Source organism: Talpa occidentalis, unplaced genomic scaffold, assembly GCF_014898055.3.
Source record: "Talpa occidentalis isolate TD23 unplaced genomic scaffold, MPIMG_talOcc4v2.1 talOcc4.16, whole genome shotgun sequence".
Taxonomy (NCBI): Eukaryota; Metazoa; Chordata; class Mammalia; order Eulipotyphla; family Talpidae; genus Talpa; species Talpa occidentalis.
Window position 1 is genome coordinate 69983070 of NW_023601653.1, and position 20350 is coordinate 70003419.

At 54.8% G+C, this 20350-nt stretch overlaps 1 protein-coding gene and 1 pseudogene across 1 annotated transcript; both read right to left on the reverse strand.

Annotated features, from left to right (window-relative positions):
* Positions 1–32: 32 nt before the first annotated feature.
* PLEKHG6 (pleckstrin homology and RhoGEF domain containing G6) lies at positions 33–14511 on the reverse strand. The gene is made up of 15 exons (XM_054696495.1): positions 14473–14511; positions 13130–13317; positions 11088–11252; positions 10653–10748; positions 10370–10420; positions 9846–9995; positions 8868–8978; positions 8578–8727; positions 8303–8440; positions 7896–8015; positions 7427–7559; positions 7197–7312; positions 1796–1950; positions 416–1105; positions 33–290 (listed from the first exon to the last, which is right to left on the reverse strand). Exons 2-15 carry the CDS (start codon positions 13247–13249, stop codon positions 281–283), a joined length of 2205 nt encoding a protein of 734 aa, XP_054552470.1. The 5' UTR covers positions 13250–13317; positions 14473–14511; the 3' UTR covers positions 33–280.
* Positions 14512–17895: 3384 nt separating this feature from the next.
* Positions 17896–17989, reverse strand: LOC119248553 (U6 spliceosomal RNA; annotated as a pseudogene).
* Positions 17990–20350: the final 2361 nt, after the last annotated feature.

The following is a 20350-nucleotide window of genomic DNA, read 5'->3' on the forward strand; positions in this document are numbered from 1 at the left end:
GAATAGCCTGTGCCTCGTGACAGCCCAGCCCCCGTGCTCCTCACACCATCTAGCACCGACCAAGCCGTCATTTCTATGCACAACTTTATGGGGGTGTCTGTTGTGTGGACGGCACATAAATGTACAGCTCTTGATCCCCTAAATCCTTGAGCAAGAAGCATGGGGGGCCTGGACCAGGCATCTTCGTGGGGAGTGTGGTCCTTGAGGTAGAGTCCAGGGGTGGGGGGGTGACCAGCACTCTCGGGGAGGAGTTTCTAATGCTCGACGTCCTTAGTGTTCCTCACGCCTCCCTGAAAATGAAGGAAGTTGGAGTTAGGTAAAGTCAGGGCGCTAAGGGCCCTTCCCCGCCGTCTGTGCCCTCCCCAAATTCTGGTGCCCCCTCCCCCCACGCGCTGGCCTTCCCGTCAGCACTCACGATGTGGTTAGGGTGCTGTCCAGCTGTATGACATGGTTCCCCCGCATCCTGAGCAGCTGGGCCTGGGTCAGCTTCTGAGGCTTGCAGTCCCTGGGCTCCGGGATGCCCTCGATCCTTTGGCAGGCCAGATCCTCCCGGATCTCTCGGAGCCTGTCCTCTCTGAGCCTGTCCTCGGCCCGAAGGTGGTGGAAGAAGAAGGACGGCTCTTCTTCCTCATCCCCTGACGACTCCCGGGGGCTTTCCCCAGCAGAGTCAGTGTGGGCTGGGGAGAGGGGGACCTGCCCCCGAAGTCGGGCCCTGTGCAAGCTTTCCACCACCACATTCTCGCCCCCCAGAGTTCTCTCTTCTTCCCCAGACCAGGCGGCGGGGGGGCCCCTGGGAAGAGTGCCGCCTTGTCGGATTCCTTCCTCTGGCAGTTCTGGGGCACTTCGTCGTTGGAGGGCTTGGGGGTCAGGAGGCTGGGGGCGCAAAGAAACATCTCGGAGGTCCAGGGTGGAACGGATGAGGCGAGGGTCCCGCCGAAGGGCTCGAGGGCGTGCACGGCTCAGGGGGGAGCGGAACCCCCTGGAGGAGTTTGAGACCAGCGTGCCGTAGCCGGAGTCTGAGGTATCCTCCTGGCCTGAGGGAGCCTCTTCCTCTGTGTCTTCCGTCACCACAAGTCGGGGGTTGACGGCGGAGAACTCAGAAGTCCTACAGGGAAGGATGGATGGGCAGTCAGAAGCTGAGGGGCAGTTAAAGTCCAGTTAAAGTCCAGGAAGTTTTCTGCCATCACACCACCGAGATGTGGCCCTTCCTCCAAACCGACTTCTCTGACACCGTTACTCTGCACTGGCTGTTTTTCTCAACTTGCTGACTGGGCTGGGAGCTCCCTGAGCGGCCTCGAAGGCATTTTAGCCAAGAACTGGGTCTAGGACCTGTATCAAGAATTTCCTGTGTGCTTCTAGGTCCCTGAGGTTCTCCCTCAGGGATGGATTCTCTTTTTCCTCCTCAAGCAGGCTGCGGAACATCTTGTTATTCTGCTCGGTCACTCACTTTTTTGGAGATCTGGACTAGCCAGGTCCTTGCAGCTTCCACACCCTACAAATCCAGTCTGTCCTTCACTCCCCATTCCTGGCGGGAAAGCCTGTTCCTCTCAGGGAGCTCATGCCCCTCATGACTGTTTGCTTTCCCTGTGCCAACCCTAGGCTGGCTCTCCTCAGGCTGTCCATGAAGCCTTTCCAAAGGCTGGTACCAACCTGCTCTTTGATCTGGGCTCCTCAATTCCCTCCTCTCCCTAAAGCTGCAAGGCTATTGTGCACCCTTGTGGGTTCCCCTTTTCTCCCTCCCTGCCTGGGTTGCCCCCACTTCATTTTGGGTGATCTCAGGATCTATGGGTCTTACCTCTCCTCCGTGCTGCTCTGAGAGCTCTCCAGGGAGACTGTGGAGGGTGTGGAGGGCCTGGTGCCTGGGGACTCTTGCTTCTGGTCCCGGTAGAGGGCCAGGAGATCCCTCCTCTGTTGGGTGTACTCTTCTATCTTTAGCTTTTGCAGGGTGCTCTGGGGTGGGGATATTGTCGTTAGAGCTCTCATTTATTGAGCACTTGCTGTATGCCAAACAACTCGGCAAGTGTTTTATGTGCATTATCTTGTTTAATCTCCACCACAACAGATATCAGGCAGCTATAATTTTTGACTCCTATTTTACTACTGAGAAATGGAAACTCTGAGGTTAAGTAACAGTCAAGATCATGCAATAAGAAAGTCGATGGAGCCAGGGTTTGAACTCTACAGCTGGTTCTGGATGTAGGTGGCAGGAACAGAAGGCCCATTTTCCTACCTCTACTGTTCTTCCCGCTTCTCCTTTTCTCTTGGCTGGCAAGCCCTCTATCCGGCCTTTCTCCTCCTTCAGGAAGCCCTCCATGAATGATGATGGTGATGGTATAAATGCTCTGAATGGTGCTGGGCCCTCAAATTACTCTTTCTTACCACCAAGGTAAACAGGGACAGGCTCTGTCCTGGACTTTGGACTCTGCTGTCCCTCAGGGAGGAAAGCAAGACCATTCCAAGGGGAATGGAGAGAGGACACATTACATTTTCAGTCTTTTCTTCCTCAACATTTTCATATAGGTACCATCAGAATAAAGTAATCACAATGAGAAGTACAAGGCACTTCCACATGAACACCATCATTTGAACCACACCATCACCCTGCAGGGTGGAAAGCAGGGATATTGGCCCATTTACAGATGAGAAAACAAACAGAGATGAAGGGACTTGCTTAAGGTTGCATAGGCAGTGAGGCATACTGGGACTGGGCCTTTTTCTTTGAGTCCTACTTCTGCAACTGCATTGTTTTCAAGGGCAGCCTGAAAGGTAAATCATTATTAAATGTCAATGTTTATTTGGGGGAGGAGCAAGTGGGGGAGGTAGCAGAGCCCAAGGTGTGATTGGAGGAGGAAGCTTGGCCAATGGGGAGGTAGTGCTGGCTGCTGTGGGCAGGCCTAGTATCAGGACTCACTGGTATGGCTATATCATTGTCAAAATGTTGGAGAACTTCCAAGCTGGTAGCAAAGGACTGCTATCTGAACTTTCCACCCCTCCCACCTTCCCCCCAAGATCCAGAAACTAGAGGGATAACGTCTCACACAGCAGGGGACCTCTAGGAGCAAATGCTCCACTCTGTCCATGCCCTTGCCATACTGGTTGTTAGAGATTCTGAATTTTTCCCTAGATTTAGGTACATGAACCAACAACTCTTGGACACCTGGACCTTTCCAGAGTGTCTCCAGAATAAGAGACACATCAGAGAAATGGATGAACAGGGAGAGGAAAATGATATCAGGTGTATGTTTCCAGCTTTCCTTTTCCTGGTCCTAGCCACTCAGTCTCCTGAGACAAAGCAGTGCAAGGATTCTTAGCTATCTTAAAAGACTTGGTCTGTTGGCAGAGCAAGGGATGACGGTGCCTGGGGGGCAGGGAACAAGCACACCAGGGTCAACCCTATAGTCTCCTCCCCTACCCCCAGACCTCAGGTGCCATCTGGCTGGAGTATGGGGCAGAAGGGCTGAGGTTGTCTATTTCTCCTGCTGGAAGCTGTGCGCTTTGGCCCCACGTGACTCAGTGCAAATTTGTTTGGAATGTCCAGGCCAGATTTGGTGTGTGGAGTTAAAGAACTGAAGGAAGAGGGCGGTTCCCAATATCTGAACCGCCACTAAACTTGCCCTTGGCAAGAAGCAGGGAAGTTGGGGTTAAATCAATACTGTGGGATAGAGCTATAAGTATCCCCAGCCACCCAAAGCCTCTCTAGCAGTCCTGGGAGGGCTTTCTCAGTTTGGGTAAGAAGAGAGACATGTGGCAGCGTGGGAAAGGAAGAGGAAATTGGTGTCTGTGCCGGAAGGTGACCCTGTCACAAAGCCTGGAAGAGGGATCCCCCCACCCCCGCACAATTCTTCTTCCCTTCTTCCGGTGCCCAGCTGGAGAATGAGAGCCCTGATAGGAAAGACCTCCTCTCCCTGCTGCCTTGCCAGTGTCCTCCCAGGGTCCCCCAACAAGGACTGGCACCCATCTCTTGAAGGTGCCCATAGACTAGTCAGCTTTGGCCCTGCCCAGGCAACACCACTACCCCTTTGTCTTAATGATGACAATAACAAGCATTTCTGGAGTGCCAACTAAATGCTACGCTTCCTGCCAAGCAGCTTTCAAACACAATCCCCCACCACCACCACCCCCAAGTCCTGCAGTGTGCTTCCACAATCAGTGCAAGTCCCTGCACCTGGACCAGCTTACAGAGGAGCAGCAACAGGTGACGAGCAAGAGCTGGGCTCACACAGCCGCCCTCCTTCATTCTTTGGCCTTCCTCTTTGACAGCTCTTTCTGTTCCCATCACTAGTTCCTTCCCTCTTCCAGCCCCTAAATATGGGTATTTTGCAAGTTCAGTCTCTTCTCCTTGGAAAGGCACATTTTCTCTAAATGCTTAATCTGCCACAGCCAGATCCACGAGGAATAAATCTCCATCTACGTTTCCGTAAGGAGCATAAACAGTCTGTCCTCTTGCTCGGAGGCTGCTCTACTGCCCTCTTCTGTTTACAAACGAAAGACGTGGACCGCAGCACCCCGAACAATCTGATAGGAGACAATGGCAGGAAAAACTAACTTCCAAGGTCCGGGGCTCTTTGTTCTGCTGAGCGAGGCCGAGAACTCTGTGTACTGGAGTCAGAAGCTACCTCCTCTCCTCTATTAGTCAAAAATGAAACTGCTGGGAGGGAGTTGCTTTTGCAATAATCACATCCCAGCAATTTGAAGGGGTTCCCTGAGGATTAAGGGCACAAGGTGAGGGCCGGGGCCTGGGAACCGAAAGAAGAGAAAGTTGTGATGCTTAGGGGTGGTTTAAAAAAAAAAAGGAGGTTGCCATCTAGTAAGGGTCCCCCTACCTGTGGTCCTGGGGAACCCTGAGGCTTGTTTCTGGTTCAGTTCTCTGCTTCCCTCAGACCCAGCCTTCAGCGAGACTTGATGAAGCGCTGAGACTAACCGCATCCCCCCTTGTGGACACTGGGCTGGGACTGGGGGCGAGGGTGGTGTAGAGTGAAGACCCCTGCCACCCACAAACAGGGGCCTAAAAGGGCAAATGGGGGACCACACTCACCACAAAAACCACCTTTACCCTGTCCCTACCTCTGGCTTCCTGGGCTTGTCACCATCTTGTTTAAGTGTAAGGAAGTGGGCCAGCGGACACAGAGCTTAGGTTCCATCTTTCATTCTTTCTTTCTTTCTTTTTTTTTTTAAGATTTATTTACTGGTGCATTCAAGAGCTGGGGTGTAGGCCAGAGGTGTGGGAGGATTCACCAGAGGTGTGAGAAGATTCACCAGAGACAGAGTGGGGAGCAGAACAGGCAGACTGACTGAAATACACTGCTGAGGGGAGCAGCGGGTGAGACAGGAGAGGTCTGCTGCGCCATGTGGGTCCTGGGAGCCCAGTTCCTTGGCTGGGGATTGAACTTGTGCTGAGACTTAACCCTGTGCACCACCAGGGAGGTCCTTTCATCCCTATTTCTCACCCAAACTCTGGGACTGTGTCCCAACCCCCCTAAGATATCTCCACTTGGCTATCTCCCACTAGCTCCATTTCAAAGTGCTTCTGTTTAAAACTAGATATTACTGCCCTCCCCCATCCCTCCCCAGGAAGGCACAACTAAACAAACAGGTTTCCCTTTTCTAAGGATTCCACTCCTGCCAGGGAGACCACTAGCCAAGCAGTCTTTCCAGTGGGAACCTTGGTGGCAAATCCTCCTTTGTCCTGGTGAATTGCGCTGCTGAGCATTTCCAGAGCAGGCACCATGCCACCTGCTCAATCTCAATGCCTTCTTTGAATCTTCCCTAGAGGCAGGGGCTGTTATCATTTATATCTATTTCAGGTAAAGCAAGAAGAGCTCACATAATTCACCCCAATCACACAGCTTGTAAAAGTAAGATTGGTGTCAGAAACTAGATTTTCATGCATTCCTCAAGGCATATCCAGCCTTTCTTTAGCTTCTTTCTTCCTCTCCTGCCCTTGCTTTTTGCAGTGTGTCCCTAAGGCCATGGCAGTAAATGTCAGTGTTACACACCTAAACTACTACATTAAATCTCCTCTACCAGCCCACCTACCGCACTGCCACCAGACAATTCAAGACAAGACACTGATTTTTGCCATGGCATTCCCCTGCTTGAGATTTACAGTGGCTCTCCCTTGTCCAAGCCCAGAAATTCAGGTCATCCAGTCCACACTCGGCTGCAGCTCTTGGGGTCCTGCAGAACCTGGCCTCTTATCACCTGCTCACACACAAACCCTTTGATCCAGAATCAGACAGACATAGGTCACCGGCCCCGAAATAAATCCGGCCTAACAGCTCCCTTGAGTCTTCTACTTGTGGTTTTTACCTACTTTTAAAAATCATCTCAAATCTTTACCCAGCTTTGGCTACTCTGCTCCTGAAGTGGGTTGAATAGTGGCCCCCAGAAAGATACTTCTTTCTAAATTGCAGAAGCTGTGAACGGGACCCAATCTGGAAAAAGAGTCCCTGTAGATGTGAAAAGATCCTAAGCCAAGGATCTCAGGATTTAGGGTGGGCTCTGGGCCTGATGTCTTTCTAAGAGACACAGGGATTTAGACAGAGAGACATACAGAAAGGCTGGTCATGTAAGACGGAGGCAGAGGTTAGAGGTACTACACAACCATGTCATTATTTCCAATTCTTGCACGTTTTACTTAAACATTTGGTTTAAGTAATTAAACTTAACATTAAGAAATTAAACTTAAACATTTGGTTTAACTTAAATGGTCCTTCCCACTCACCCTTGTGCCTCTGACATATTCCTAGATATGCCCCCAAAAGGTGCTCAGACAGTAGCTGCTGTGTAAAGGCATCTCAGTTTACCTGTATTCCCTTCCCAAGCAACCCACAAGACACAGTGAACTATTTCTTCTTGGCCCTAGCGCCATCCCCTACACATGGCAGTAGTTGCTCCATTATTGTCTTTGAACTGAATGAAGTTTGGAAGGGAATGTTTTAGGGTGTTGAAACCCTTCGAGGATGCTCTCTTGGCTCTTCCTGCGGGCTGGCAAAGCAGCTGACTAAAGGCTTTTTCCCAGCTCCTCTAGATCCAGGCGCATCTCCCTCTTGAGGGCACCCCTGAGGAACCAAAGGTCCCATCTGAACCTGCATCCACCCCGGCCTTTCTCCTCCTCCTGTGTTCTTGTCTCCTGAGCTCCCGGGGTGTCCCTCCCATTCCTCCCAACCCCCTCCCTCCCTGCAGCCTTCACATACCTGGGCCTGCTGGGTCTTCTCCAGCCACCGGGCTCGGTCTGCAGGGCTGGGACAATGCACAATGAGGGCGCTGGAGGCGCATTGGAACTCCGTGAGGTGGATCATGAGGAAGATGTCTGGAAGGAGGAGAAGGTCTGCTTCAACGGCAGGACCTTATTTGATCCCCATCCCAAGTCCTCCTTCCCCTCACTGCAGAAGGGGAGCAGGAGAGGCCCGCAGGAGAGACATACTAGGCTCTCGGAGTGGTTGGCACACAAGCTTATCCAGCATGAGCGGGGCGCGGATGACCTTGACCTGGTCTGTTCTGCGCTGGGGCTTGGTCACCAGGAGCACGTCAGAGAAGAGCAACAGGTACACGTCCAGCTGGGGCGCGGGTAGGAGAAAGGCAGGGGTCAGCTGGAGCGGGGAAGGGCGGCCCAAGTGTGGGGGTGCTCATAGGCACAGGGAACTGGGCAGGCCTCGGAATGCTGGAGCCGGCAGGAGGGTTTGCCTGGTCCCATGGCGCACTTTCTAGGCAGGCTCACTCAGACGGCCAGAGCTCGGCTAGAGCCACGACCTCTCCCTGGTACACACCCTGCTCTCCGATCTCCAGCTTTCAGGCTCTTATGCTGCCTCCCCTCACCCTCCCTTCTTTCTCGTCTGCCATTTTCTCCTCAACCAACACCTGTCTTCTCTGCTCCCCTCTTCCCTCTGTCTCACCTTCGCTTCCCGGCCCTCCTTCACTCTGGCGGGTCCCTCATGCAGCAGCTGCCTGGTGTGCTCGGAGGCCACCCCCGTTATGGGGCCCAGCAGGTTCAGGGAGGAGAACGGACGCAGTCTCTGCGCGACACAGAGGGGAGAGGATCAGGGGGCCGGCTGCCTCCCAGCCAAGGCGGCTCTCGTTCTGTCACCAGTGTCCAGTGTCGTCTCTTTCTGACCTTTCCAACTCGGAGGAAGAAGCATCTGGTGCCTTCTTTTCACTCTTTTGAACTTCACCCCTTGACCCCTGACCCTCCCTCCCCCCAGGACTGGTGGGCACGCCCTACCCCCAGGCTCCTCTGCCCCTTTCTTCTTGGGTATCTGCTTCAGGCACTGGCTTGGCCCTCCCTTCCTCTGCCCTCTCTCACCTTCTCCACCTCCTCGTTGGATGGCTCCAGCACCTCATAGCGTCCAATGCGTTTGGTGGCAGCCTCCAAGCTCTTCTGCTCCTCACTCTGGCGGACTTTCTTATTGATGTCCCGCAGGAATGACACCACGGCTCCAATCTACATGGGGTGGGGTTGCAGGGAGGCACAGCCACACTGTGACGTGCACACGAGGAAAGAGACCCTCAAGAGTTCCTGGAGATCAGTGTGTATCCGCAGCCCCCAACTCCCGGGTCCTGACCAGCGAGGCGGCCTACCATGGCTGTCAGGGCCTCCTGGGCCCGGGCCTCCGGGCTCCTCTTGAGCACAGCCTGGAGCAGCAGTGGGTACTTGGTGATGCGCTGGTGGGGCTTGATGAGCAGGTCCCCCAGCTGCTGTCTCCCTGAGCACTTGTGTTTCTCACACCACTGCCAGAGAAGGTAGGCAGGAGCTCAGGAGTCTGCAAGCTCCCTGCTGCCCCCTCTGCTCCAGTAACCCAGCTGGAGATGGAGTGGCCTGGTATCTAGGATCCACCCCATGCCCTGTCCCCACACAACCCCTTTCCCACCTGCACGAAGACATGGAAGAGATGGTTACTGTCTTGCAGCTCCCGGGCATGAGCCATGGTCTGCCTCACTTGTGTGCAGTACTTGACATAGGGATGGAACCGCTCCTTGAACTGGACAGAGCAGGCAGGCAGAAGGGTATGAGATACAGGCTCTGGCCACAGAATGTGGGGAGCAGCATGGGGAGAGAGCCCTCATGGAGCGTTAGTCGGCTCTTGTGATGGCTCTCTCCCATGACTGCCAGAGCCCCTGTCTCTGGATTCCATGTGGGAGCTGAGATCCCAAGAGAGGTGCACCCGGTGCTGTTGTATGAACCCCCAACTGGGCCTACCATACCCTGCGGCCTGGCACCTATTCCCCACCCTCAATAATTCAGCTGGAATGTTTTCAAGACACTGAAGGTCCCATTTCACCTGGGGTGGGGTAGGGTGAGGACCCGAGGCTTGCCCAGACCTTGCTCCTGTGGAAGTGGCCTCTAAGGCCACTTAGAGGTGTCACCCCTCCCCGCCAACCTTTCTACTCTCTTCCCAGGGCCCACATTTTCTTGGATGGGTAAAACTGTGGAAGAAAGTCTCATCCTAGGCCTCTTGCTTTTTCTTATCACTCTTCTCCAGTGCCCTGTGCCCTTTTATACCTCCACCCCCATGCCCTGGGGGACACCTCCCTTAGGCCCCATTCTAGCTCCCAGCTGTGTGTCAATGGCCCTCTAAGCACAAATTAATATTTTGTAGTTGACAAGAGCTTAGGCTTAACCCTTCTCTGAGGTAGCTGCCTTTTTAATTCATAAGGTTTCCAGAAGATCTTATGTACTTGAGGAACTAAAGGGCAGAAGTTAAGGTGACATTTTGGGGTAGGGGCTGTACCCTCAGGCCCCCCAAATCATGAAAGGATTTGCGTCATGTGAGAATGCCCTACAGACAAGACCCCTCTCGGCATCTGCAGTCCCCTGGACCTGAAGGTAGCCCTTCCCCACGCCTCACCTTCAGGAAGCCATTTTGCAGACTGACTGGGTCCAGAGGCTGGCCTGAGGCTCGAGTCTCCTGCAGGGTGGGCCCCAGCACCTCCTCCCAAAAGCTCTGGTGGGCTCGAATCAAGCTGGGGACACTTCCAAAAAGGGGCTCAGCTGACACCTGGAGGAGGAAGTAGGACTCTGCAACATGCTTTAGCAGGTCACCGCCAGGCAGCACTGACTGTGCACGGGCCAGACTGCTAAGGGTGGCAGGGGTGCAGGGGGAGAGATGAACTTGACAGCGAGCCTGAAAGAGCTAAGGGAGTCCAGTCTTCCCTTGCACTTGGGCCTCATGGGGCTAAGGGCTGAGTACAGGAAAGGAGCAGAGGCTGGAGGTCTCTAGCCTGCTTGGGGTCTAGAGCAAGAAAGAGAGTAAGGAGGACAGGCAGTGGAATTCAGACTGGACAGCCAGAGGGCTCTCTGCAACCTCACACCCCCCACTCCCCAGGCTCAGAGCTTGGGAGGTGTCAGCTGCCCTCCTGAACGCCCACTCACTTCTGTTAGCAGTCCCACACGGTGCAAGTTCAGCAAACTGTTGACGATGAGCTAGATGCAAGGAGAGAGGGAGTCTCAGTGCCTGACCCCTTCCCCATAGGACACAGCCCCTCAATGCACGCTGCACCCAATGTCACCAGTGTCACCTGTTCTCCCAAGATCCCAGGCTCAACTCAGGGGAAACCCTTGCCCTCCTGTCCTTCTCTCCCAGTGCCCCTGCCCCTGCTGGCCTGGAGGATAGGATGATGCAAGAGAGATGGCGGGGGCGCTGAGGGAGGCTCACGTCGGTCATAATCTTGAGCTTCTGCACGTAGATCAGCTCAGTGGTCAGTAGCTCCCAGAGTGCTTCCTGCTGGTGGCAGAGATCCCGGCTCATCTCCTGGGGTGGGCACAAGCTGGTTCAGTGGAGAAGACCAGAAGAGCAGCTACCATTTGCTAAATGCTACCGGATCTACTTCACAGATGACCTTCTAATCCCCCAGTGTGGAGGTGGTGTTATCCCCATTTTATAGATGAAGCAACTGAGGCTCAGAGAGGTTTGCTGTCTGGACCAAGATCTCACTAGTAAATGGCAGAACTGGGATTTGAACCCAGAGCAAGATGCTGTCAAATGTTTTCCCCACAAGACCCTAGACCCTGAGCTCTTACCCTCCTCCAGGATAGAGGGGAGATGTGTGGGTGTGTAATCCCACGGGGACAGACACTGTTTCAGGCCCACCTTGTGCCCTGGCACCAGCTCCTTCCAAGACGTCTCAGTGGCCAGGCTGCCCCAATTGCCTTCTCCGATCTCCCAGTGCTGCTGGTCCTCGGGAGGCAGCCGGGGTATCCCATACATGCTGAATTCATGCAGCTTTGTCTCCAGCTCATGAGTGTTGGGAAACTCCTGGGGGAGCACACAAGGGGGTCAGCCCTGGGTGTCCAGCCTACCTGGCCCAGGAGGGAATTGCACGTGAAAGCATACATGCGTGTGCATGTGTGCATGGGAATGGGAGGTGGTGAGCAGCAGTGAATGTGAGTGAGGCCTGCGGGACAGGGATGACCTGGGACCAGGATTACAGGGGACAGGGCATTGCTGGAACATGGGTGGAGGGGCACCCGGGTCTGCAGAAAGGCCCCTGGATGAAAGTTGGGCTCCCTCACCAGAAATATTCCTTCAGGAGGTCTGAGACAGAACCCTTCAGGGGAAACTTCGGGTAGAGACAGGACTTAGGGAACCAGCAGTCTGAAGGCAACATTTTAACATCTGCCCAGAAAGCGGACATTTTAATGAGGCAGCATAACTTGGAGACAGATCCCTGAGGGGTCTCTAGACAGAGCCGAATCCCATTATTGGGGGGCTGCCTGTGCACTCAGCTCTGATGTCTGTGGAGGACATCACGGCACGGGCTGTGAGTGGTGGGGGGACCCCTTACCTTGACTTTGGGGGAATGAGGTGGGCCATGCCGCTTCTCAGACTATGGCTCCCAAAACCCCAGTGGAGATAGGGCTCGGGAATGGCCAGAACTCTTAGTCAAATTCTGCATGTGCAGGCGACTGGGATCCCCCAGAAGAATCCTGGGGGCTGCCTCCTTTGCCCCAGCAGCATCAGGCTTGGCTCCAGAGCGTGGCACGTACGCTTGCTGGCTTACCTTCCCCCCAGACCAGTTTGCTGTGAGCCACTCCTGCCCTGAGTCACAGTGGCTGCTGCCAGGGAGGAGTCGGGCAGGGACATGCCAACCTGGCTCCCCAGTGGACCCAGGGCAGAATTAGGGACCTGCTCAGGTGTAGGAGCACAAGCGTGCACATGCCTGGGCTCTGGTGTGTGTGTCCCCCAGTGCCCGCCCCCTCCCACGCCTGCTCTCTGTGCCCAGGCTTGTGGCAATGTATGGGCAGTGCACAGGACACCCTGTCTTCTGGGTGCCTCACAGCCTCCCTGGTCTATGACCAGACCCCTGAGCACATGGGGATGAGGGCCCACACACACGTTTGGCCTCCTGCCCAGGGGCGCACGCAGCCTGGTCCCGTCCACTTGGGAGCGGCTGCCCTTCCATCCCTTCCATGCAGGAGGTTGAGGTCATGGCCACGAGTCTCCTCCCCATCAGGCCCAGTCACATTCTTTGATCTGCCTGTGGCCTGATTTACCCCACGTAATTCCTAGTCTCCCTGCCCACCCTCATCCTGGGAGAGTCCCCGGCTGTCCTCCAGTGAGACCAGGTATACCCCGAGCCGGAAATAGAACAGTTTTCTAGGTGGAGGGAAACCTGGAGGGAAAGACCATGGCTCCCACACCCCTTTTGTTGGTCAGCACTGGAGGTGGGCCAGAAGGGTGGGGTAGGTGGAGTTGTGACAGGTCCCCACACCCCCTGCACTAGTAGAGTAGGGACACCCTGAACCTTTGCTCTTCCTCCAGCCCTGACTCAGAGGGAGGCAGATGTCAGTAACCCACAGACTCCTCCTAAGTAGAGGCACTAGTGTGGGAGGTGCCAATCTCAGGGCTTGGTGGACTTCCTCCCAGCTCTGGGCCTAAGACCTGTCTAGCAGCACCTCCTCTGAGGGCCTGGCTACTCCTGGCTTGCTCCCTTGCCTGCCCCAGCTGTCTGGAACGGGTGTGGCCTCCTGGGAGCCTGGCCCAGCACTGCCCTCCTCTCCCTCATAACCCAGGAGAGAAGGCAGGTACGAAGAGGGCAGCAGGTGAACCTGCAAGGGGACAGAGACTTGCAAGCCCCAGAATCCTCCCTCCTGCCCCACCCAGGTCACCTGCAGTGCAGAGTCCGAACTTACCAGCTTAGAGACTCCTCTGGGATGGAGACTGTTAGTCTGGGATTTGCCCCCATAGGTCTCAATGCGGGAGGCAACCAGGCCGTGGGTAACACCCCAATCTGGAGAATCAACAGCCCTCATCCCTTCTCTCCTGGGTCACCTCCAAAGGGTCATTGTCCCAACGTCCAGGAGAAAGGGGTCTCCTGAGCCTGCAAAGAGAAAACAAGGAATGGAAAGTCCAGTCTTGAACACTGGGTGTCACCAGTAGGGAGGGAAAGACAGTGGAGTGGGAGTAGGGGGGTGCTAAGGGCCTGCATGACTGCCCCATGGGCGGTGTGAGTATGTGGAGATAGACCTACCCGTTCACATGAGGGCACACTTGGGGTACAAGCACCCACTCTATCCTGAAGGGATGTCGTAGCCCTAAGCTGAGAGCAAGTGTCAGACAGGAACTTGGCTTCACAGATGTTGCCAGAGGGATTCCCCTTTCATCCAGCTACACCCTCCTCTTCCCATACAGAGGCGGGGGAAATCTGCAGGGACATGGGGGTGGGGGTGGGGAGTTGGAGAATGCCTGACCTGTCATCTGTTTTTGTGCCCATTTAAATAATAGGGAAACAAAACAAATGAAGAATAAGATTCCAAACACATGAAAATTGTATGAATCATATGAAATTCAAATGTCAGTGTCCATCAAGTTTTACTGGACACGGCCAAATTCACGGACTTGCCAATTGTCTGACTGCTTTCCTGCCACTTGCCGCAGAGACCTTATAGGCTTCAAAGTCTGAAATATTTACTATCTGGCCCTTTCCTGAAAAGCGTGCCCACCCCCTGCTTGGACCCAGTGCCCACAGGCAAGGAGGCGAGTGAATTAAGGAGGCGATCAGGCCCCGATCAGCCAAGTGCAAGCAGTTCTCCCTGGACCTGGGCTGTGTTTGGTCTTCCCCAGCCTCTGGGAACACCTCCAGGGACTGGGAGCCAAGCGCGGGGCTCCATGCCTTCCCCCTAAACCTGAATAAAGGCCCCATTCCTCTGCGGGGCAAAGCCTAGGGAGGAGAGGCCTCTGGGCAGGTGCAGGTCTCCCTCCAGGGCCCTGAGGTCCCTGCCCCACCCCCCTTACCTTTCCGCTGATTTGTGGACAGGGGAGGAAATCGTTTGATGTCTCCGAGACACCCAGCCCCCCTCCTGCTGCCCCCCCTTCGCCCCCCCCCCCAATAATCCTTCCTCCAAGGATTCGGCTCTTCCTTCTTCTTCCTGCTCTAAGTTCCCTTTTAGCGTTGTCCGCGGCGTCCCATCCTCTGCAGCCGCCGTGCTCGGGCCCTGCGCCCCGCCCCTGCCTGTCCAGCCTTGCAGGCGCTCACCTGTACGGGCAGGTGTCCCGGGTTCCGCAGCCAGCGCGGCCGGTCCCCGCCCGCGGGGCTCCCGGTGACCCACGGCTCCCCCAGCGATGCCCGCCGCACCGCCCGGCCTGGGTCTGGGACCAAGCGGCCCGCGGGACCGGGGCCGCGCTGAGCTGGGCCGGGAGGGACCGTGGCGGGAGAGGGGCGGGGACCGGGGCGGGGACCGGGGCGGGCCCCGCCCCCCACCGCGCGCTCCGGTCCAGCCGCGCAGCTGGGCGCCCGCGGGGCCCTGGGGACTGCGGCCTCTTGCCCAGGACGCCACCGGCCAGGGGCGCTCAGTCCGCTGCGCCCCGCAGTGTCCCCTCTTTCCTTCTCATCGGAACCGACCACCCGCCGGCCTGGACGGAAGGCTTAGAACCGTGCGTCCCTCGTGCGTCCTGCACCCTTGACCAGACCCTTGCGTGTGGCCAGAGCGCTGAGGCGTCCGCGCCCTGCCGGGCGCGCTGGGGGAGGCGCGGCGAGGGTGATGGCCGAGCGATCATCCGTGGCAGGCGCCCTCCTCGCGGTCTGCGCAGCGCCGCTCGCCACGCCCTCCCGGACCTCGGCTTCCCTCTCCCGCCAGGCTGGGGACCTGGACTGTCAGCAGAAGGGGCAGAGTGGGCCCCGGGGACCCAGAGGCGTGCGTGCCATCCTAGTGGCCGTGGAGTCCAAAGTATGGCCCTTATCTCTCACTGGCCTGCCCTGGTCATCGGATGGAGGCTATCTCCGGACTTGGACCTTGCTTCAGGGATGGTACCTGGTGCCACGTTGAGGCTTGGCCCCACACTGGACACTGAGGCTGGGGTGGCCAGTGTCGGAAGGGGGCACCCGCACGCTCCGCTGGCAAGCAACGGTACTCCAGGCCCAGGCGTGCCACGGCTCGCCCCAGCACCTCCCGCGGTTGCGAGGCTGTTTAGGAAGGCTACCTGCTGGACACGCCATGAAAGGGCCTCATTTTCCCATCTGCAAGTCAGGGCATCTCCTCCGACAGAGGCGCTGCATGTTGGAAACCAGACGGGTTTGCAGCGAAGCCAAGACCCTGCAGTGGGGTCAGGGCGGAGCTGAGCGCCCCCACCCCTCTGGGGTCTTCCTCCTGCGCATCCCCACAGCAGGGATGGCCACAACTCCGTGTATCTGCAGAGGCGCTGAAGTTTAAGGAGCACTTTCAAAAGGGAAATCTCTGTATCATGGCGGAAAGGGAGCCATTCTCCTTCCCTTTCCAGCGTGACACACAAATGATCAGAGGTGGTTTAGTCCTCGCTCCTACGCTAGTCACTCTGTTTTATTCAGGAGAGGAATCTTCATCATTTGAGGGTTTCTAATTTTGTCTGCCCTCCTGGTTTTCTTCCCATGTTCTCTTTTTCTGAGCTTGCTGCTATGTGACGGCTGCGTTGATTCAGAAGAGTTATTTGTGCCTGCAGCTCTCAATCCAATCAGCCCCTTCCTGCCTCCAGTTGACGGGGCTCAATATTATGTTCCTAAACCTTCCCTCTCCCTAGTCACAGCGTGGGAGAAACAGGGAGAGGGAGAAAGCAGAGATCCAGGGGTGACAAGAGTAGCCTGCAGGCAAAGAGAGCTCACAAACGGGAGGTGGTGATTACTGGCAGCATTCAATGACACCCCAGAGAGAGCTGGTGCCAAGGCCCCTAGCTGCTTCTCCCTGAGTCTCCCAGAGGAGGTGGAAGGCGGGGGAGAAAAGAAGGAAATTGAAATTGAGAGAACACAGACAAGCCTGAACTTAGAGCGCCTTGGGGTGAGCAGGATCGACTGGCCCAGCGGACCTGGGGAGAGTTAACCCTTTCACGTCCCTCAAGGCAGAGATCCAGTCTCCACCCTCCACTGCCCTAGGGCGTCTTCAGCCTTTTGGGAGGAGAGGTTCCCAGGGAAAGTTGGAGTCTAAAAGCTGGAGGTGTGACTGCAGTCTGTGGGCAGGGAGGTGGGGACTCCTGTGCTCTATTTGTTCCCTTCTGGCCTAGATACAGTTCCCCATCCCCCCATTTTTCCCTAGCCCCTCTTTGTCATGGAGAGAAGGTGCCTGCAACAAGCAGGCCTGGAGGAGAAGCCAGTTCTGGGAGCTGAGTGATGCCTCAGGACTTGGGAGTGTGGAGACTGGGGTCTGCGTGGCCCTGGGGAACTCCTGGTCCTGTCGGAGAGCATCTGACCCTCAGCCCAGAGAGAGGCACCTGGTCACTTGTCTTTCTTCCTGACTGGCTCAGAGTTTCATTATATCTCTAGCTCGAGCCCTATCCCTCTTGCATGCTTCAGTTTCTCCTCTAGTGCCAATGCTCCCCAGCTCCACCCACAGCTAAAGAAAGTGTCTGTCCAAGATCGGAGCTCTGCATCCAAAGTCTGAATGATAAAGCATGAGGGTAACTTTCTGGAATTGGCATTTGGCACCTCAAGTCCCTTCTTTCCTCCCTCACCAGACAGGTGGGCCAGGGAAACTCATGGCGCCCTGAGCACAGGCAGCCATCCCCTCCAGGGCAGAGGTGGGGCCATCTGGGTTAATGAGGTCTAGCAAGTACTAGCAACAGGAGGCAACTAATGTGAGGTGTGTCCTTATTGCCCCAGAGTGGGGGAGAGGGCGGGAGGCTGAGGGTTGGAGCTGGGAGGTGCAGGTCACATGAGGCAGAGAAAATCATGCCAGGAGACCAGGTCACTGGGCACGGCTGCCAGTGCCTTAGACCAGAACTCACACCCTCCTCTCTTTCCTTTCTTCCTCTTGACTCTATCCCTCTTCCCCCACTTATTGGCAATCAGTGTTCATCGGTGCCAGGTACTGGAGTAGATAGAATAGACATATTCCTCATGTGAGGAACGGTCCTATTCCTAGGGTGAGTCCTGGCCTTCTGGACATTGCAGGCTGGTGGTGAACAGAACACCAATCTAAAATTTATGCATAGAAAGAATGAAGAAGGCCTCCCTGGTGGCGCAAGGGGTTAAGCACAGCATGATGAAGCTGTCTGCAGCCTCTACAGCACAAGTTCGATCCCTCACCAGCCAGGGAGCTACCCACATGGCGCAGCAGACCTCTCCTGACTCTCCCGCTGCTCCCCTCAGCAGTGTATTTCAGTCAGTCTGCCTGTTCTGCTCCCCACTCTGTCTCTGGTGAATCCTCTTACCCTCCTGCACTTCTGGCCTGTACCCCCCCGTTCTTGTATGCATAAATAATATGCATAAATAAATCTTAAAAAAAAAAAAAAGAATGAAGCAACCCCATGGGAGTGTTTTGGAGGGACTAATAACTACACCAGTGATCCGAGGAAGGCTTCTAGAGGAGGCGAGCTTTGTGCTGGGATTTTAAGGATGGGTAGGAATTTGCAGACAGAGGAGGAAGGAAGGATATTTCAGAGGAGGGAAGAGCAGGAACAAAGATAGAGATATGTGTTTATTTATTTTTTTTGCAAAAATATGGAATGCCTCATGTCATCCTTGCACAGGTGCCATACTAATCTTTGTATCGTTCCAATTTTAGTATATGTGCTGCCACAGCAAGCACACAGAAATGTATTTAGAAAGTAAGTAGGAAAGGATAGGCTTTACCAAAGTCCTCTGAGAGCCTGTCCTGATGGCCACTTAGGGACTTTCCCCTGTGCAGCAGCCAGTCTCTGCTGGGTAGCTTAGGAGGACAAACCCTCTTTCTGACATGCATGTTAGGAGTTCTACAATATCACCCCTGAGACACTCCTACTTCCCTCCATGGACCTGTCCCCATTCTCTGACTCTGACTCAGCTTCCTGAATCCATGCCTGTGCACAAGCTCTGCCCCCTGAGCTGGCATAACTACCTTGACCCCTTGTCTTCCCATCACCACTTCTGCCCCGTTCAAGGCCCTTCCCACAGGTTGCTTCCTTCAGAAAACTTTTCTGATCATTTCCCAACCTGGGTGATCACTTTCCTCCCTGCTTCCAGCTACCAGCTTCCAGTTCTTTAAATGAGAACAAGGCACCACTTTTATTCTGCCTAGTATTGCTATTCACATATATGTCCACATCCTCACTAGGCTCCAAACTCCTCAAGGGCAAATGGCCGGGACCTGATGGAGGACTGGTTCCAGTGTTTATGGAATTGAGCTGCATGGACTTGCTGGAGAACCGAGCTAAAATCACCTTGCAGGGAGGCATACCTACTCACTCTGTCATCGCTCTGCCCCTGACCCAGTGAAACACCTTTGCCTTTTAGATATCTGGAATTCCTTTCTAACTGCAGTTTGGCATTCCTGGCTCATTATGGTCGTGTCAGCAGTTTCCCCAGTGTTCCTTCTAAAGGTCCCTGACCCCTTAGGACAAACACATCAGGAAATTTTTTACTTTGCAAGCCAGTTCTGGTGGGTTATCAGTGGTTTCCCTAGACCACTATGTCGAGAAGAATGCTGTGAATGTTGGGAGTTCAGAAGAAAGAGATGTCTGAGCAACGCCTGCATGGCGGGGGTGGGGTGGGGGGGTGGGGGTGGGATGCAGGGCTCCTGCTGTCTTTGTGTAAAGAGTCTAGCTTAGGCCTCCCTGGTGGTGCAGAGATTAAAAACAGCACTATCAAGCTATCACCAGCCACTGCAGCATCAGTTTGATCCCCCACCAGCCAGGAAGCTGACCCACATGTTGCAGCAGACCTCTCCTGTGTCCCTGCTGCTCCCCTCAGCAGCGTATTTCAGTAGATCTGCCTGTTCTTCTCCCCACTCTGTCTCTGGTGAATCCTCTCACCCCCCCGCACCTCTGGCTTACGTCCCAGTTCTTGTATGCATACATAAATTAATCTTTAAAAAAAAGTCTAGCTTATCGCATTCTTTTTTAAAACATTAAATCAATATCAGAGCACTGTGAGAATGTGGGACTTTTGCCTCTGGTGGAAGCAGAAGGGGGGAAGTGATAGAAGAGGATCTGGGGGCTCCAAAGGTAGATTTACCTTCTTAGGAGTTCTCAAGGGGATCCTCCAGTCAGAGGTCTTATGTCCAGATCTGTGCTCTGACTGTGCCCCGACCTGCTCTTGACATGTGGGAATTGTGGGACCGGCAGACTCTCCGATCCCCTGGGGCTTCCTGGCTCAGGATCCTCAGGGGTTCCTTAACTGGTGAGGCCAAGGGATGACTCTGAGTCTTCCACCTGTGGGAATGTTTCCCTCTGTTCTTGCCTCCCAAGCAACTCAGACCTTCAAGAATAACAAGAACACATCAAAAATGAATAATCTCTAGAGGACTATCATACCTTTAATACCTCATGACTTTCTACCTTTGCTCCATTGCACCTGGAAGCAGCGGTCTCCCCTGGTGGCAACTCCTGGAAATGCAACTAGATTTGACTGGGTTTGTGTGGTCAGGAGTGGAGAGGCCCCCAAGCTTTGGCCTCTCCCAGAAGGGGCCTTGCAACCCAACACTCCTCCCCATGCAGGATAGTGGCCAATGTCCTTGACAGAAGTCCTTGTCTCTGCCTGATCAACTGTTCCTAGAATCTGCCTTTGTACAAGTGGCTCTAATCAGAGCCAGTGTAACCACTTCTTTTATGCCCCTTCTTCTGAGCAGTGATTTGATTTTGTCTTTTATGTCTGTTCTGACACTGGATCTCCACCTCAGTTCATCTCAAGAGCAGGTGTAATTAAGAAGTATAAGGTTCTGGGACAGTCTTTGCAAAGGTTTTCTTTTAAAAAAGATTTTATTTATTTTTGCATGGAAGAACTGGGGTGTAGGGCAGAGGTGCTGGGGCAGGGCGTGGGGTGTGAAAGGATTCACCAGAGACAGAATGGGAAGCAGAACAGGCGGATTGACTGAAATACACTGCTGAGGGGAGCAGTGGGAGAGACAGGAGAGGTCTGCTGTGCCATGTGGGTAGCTCCCTGGCTGGGGATGTAATTCATGCAGCAGTGCTGG

What these genes read in the sequence shown, in the direction of transcription:
- PLEKHG6 (XM_054696495.1), bottom strand. Translation starts at nt 13,249, where the DNA reads ATGAGGGCTGTTGATTCTCCAGATTGGGGTGTTACCCACGGCCTGGTT. An exon ending in TCTTCCATGTCTTCGTGCAG is followed by an intron (nt 8,728 to 8,867) that starts GTGGGAAAGGGG and finishes CTTCTCTGGCAG; the next exon opens with TGGTGTGAGAAACACAAGTG. An exon ending in AGGAGGGCCGGGAAGCGAAG is followed by an intron (nt 7,560 to 7,895) that starts GTGAGACAGAGG and finishes CCCGCGCCCCAG; the next exon opens with CTGGACGTGTACCTGTTGCT.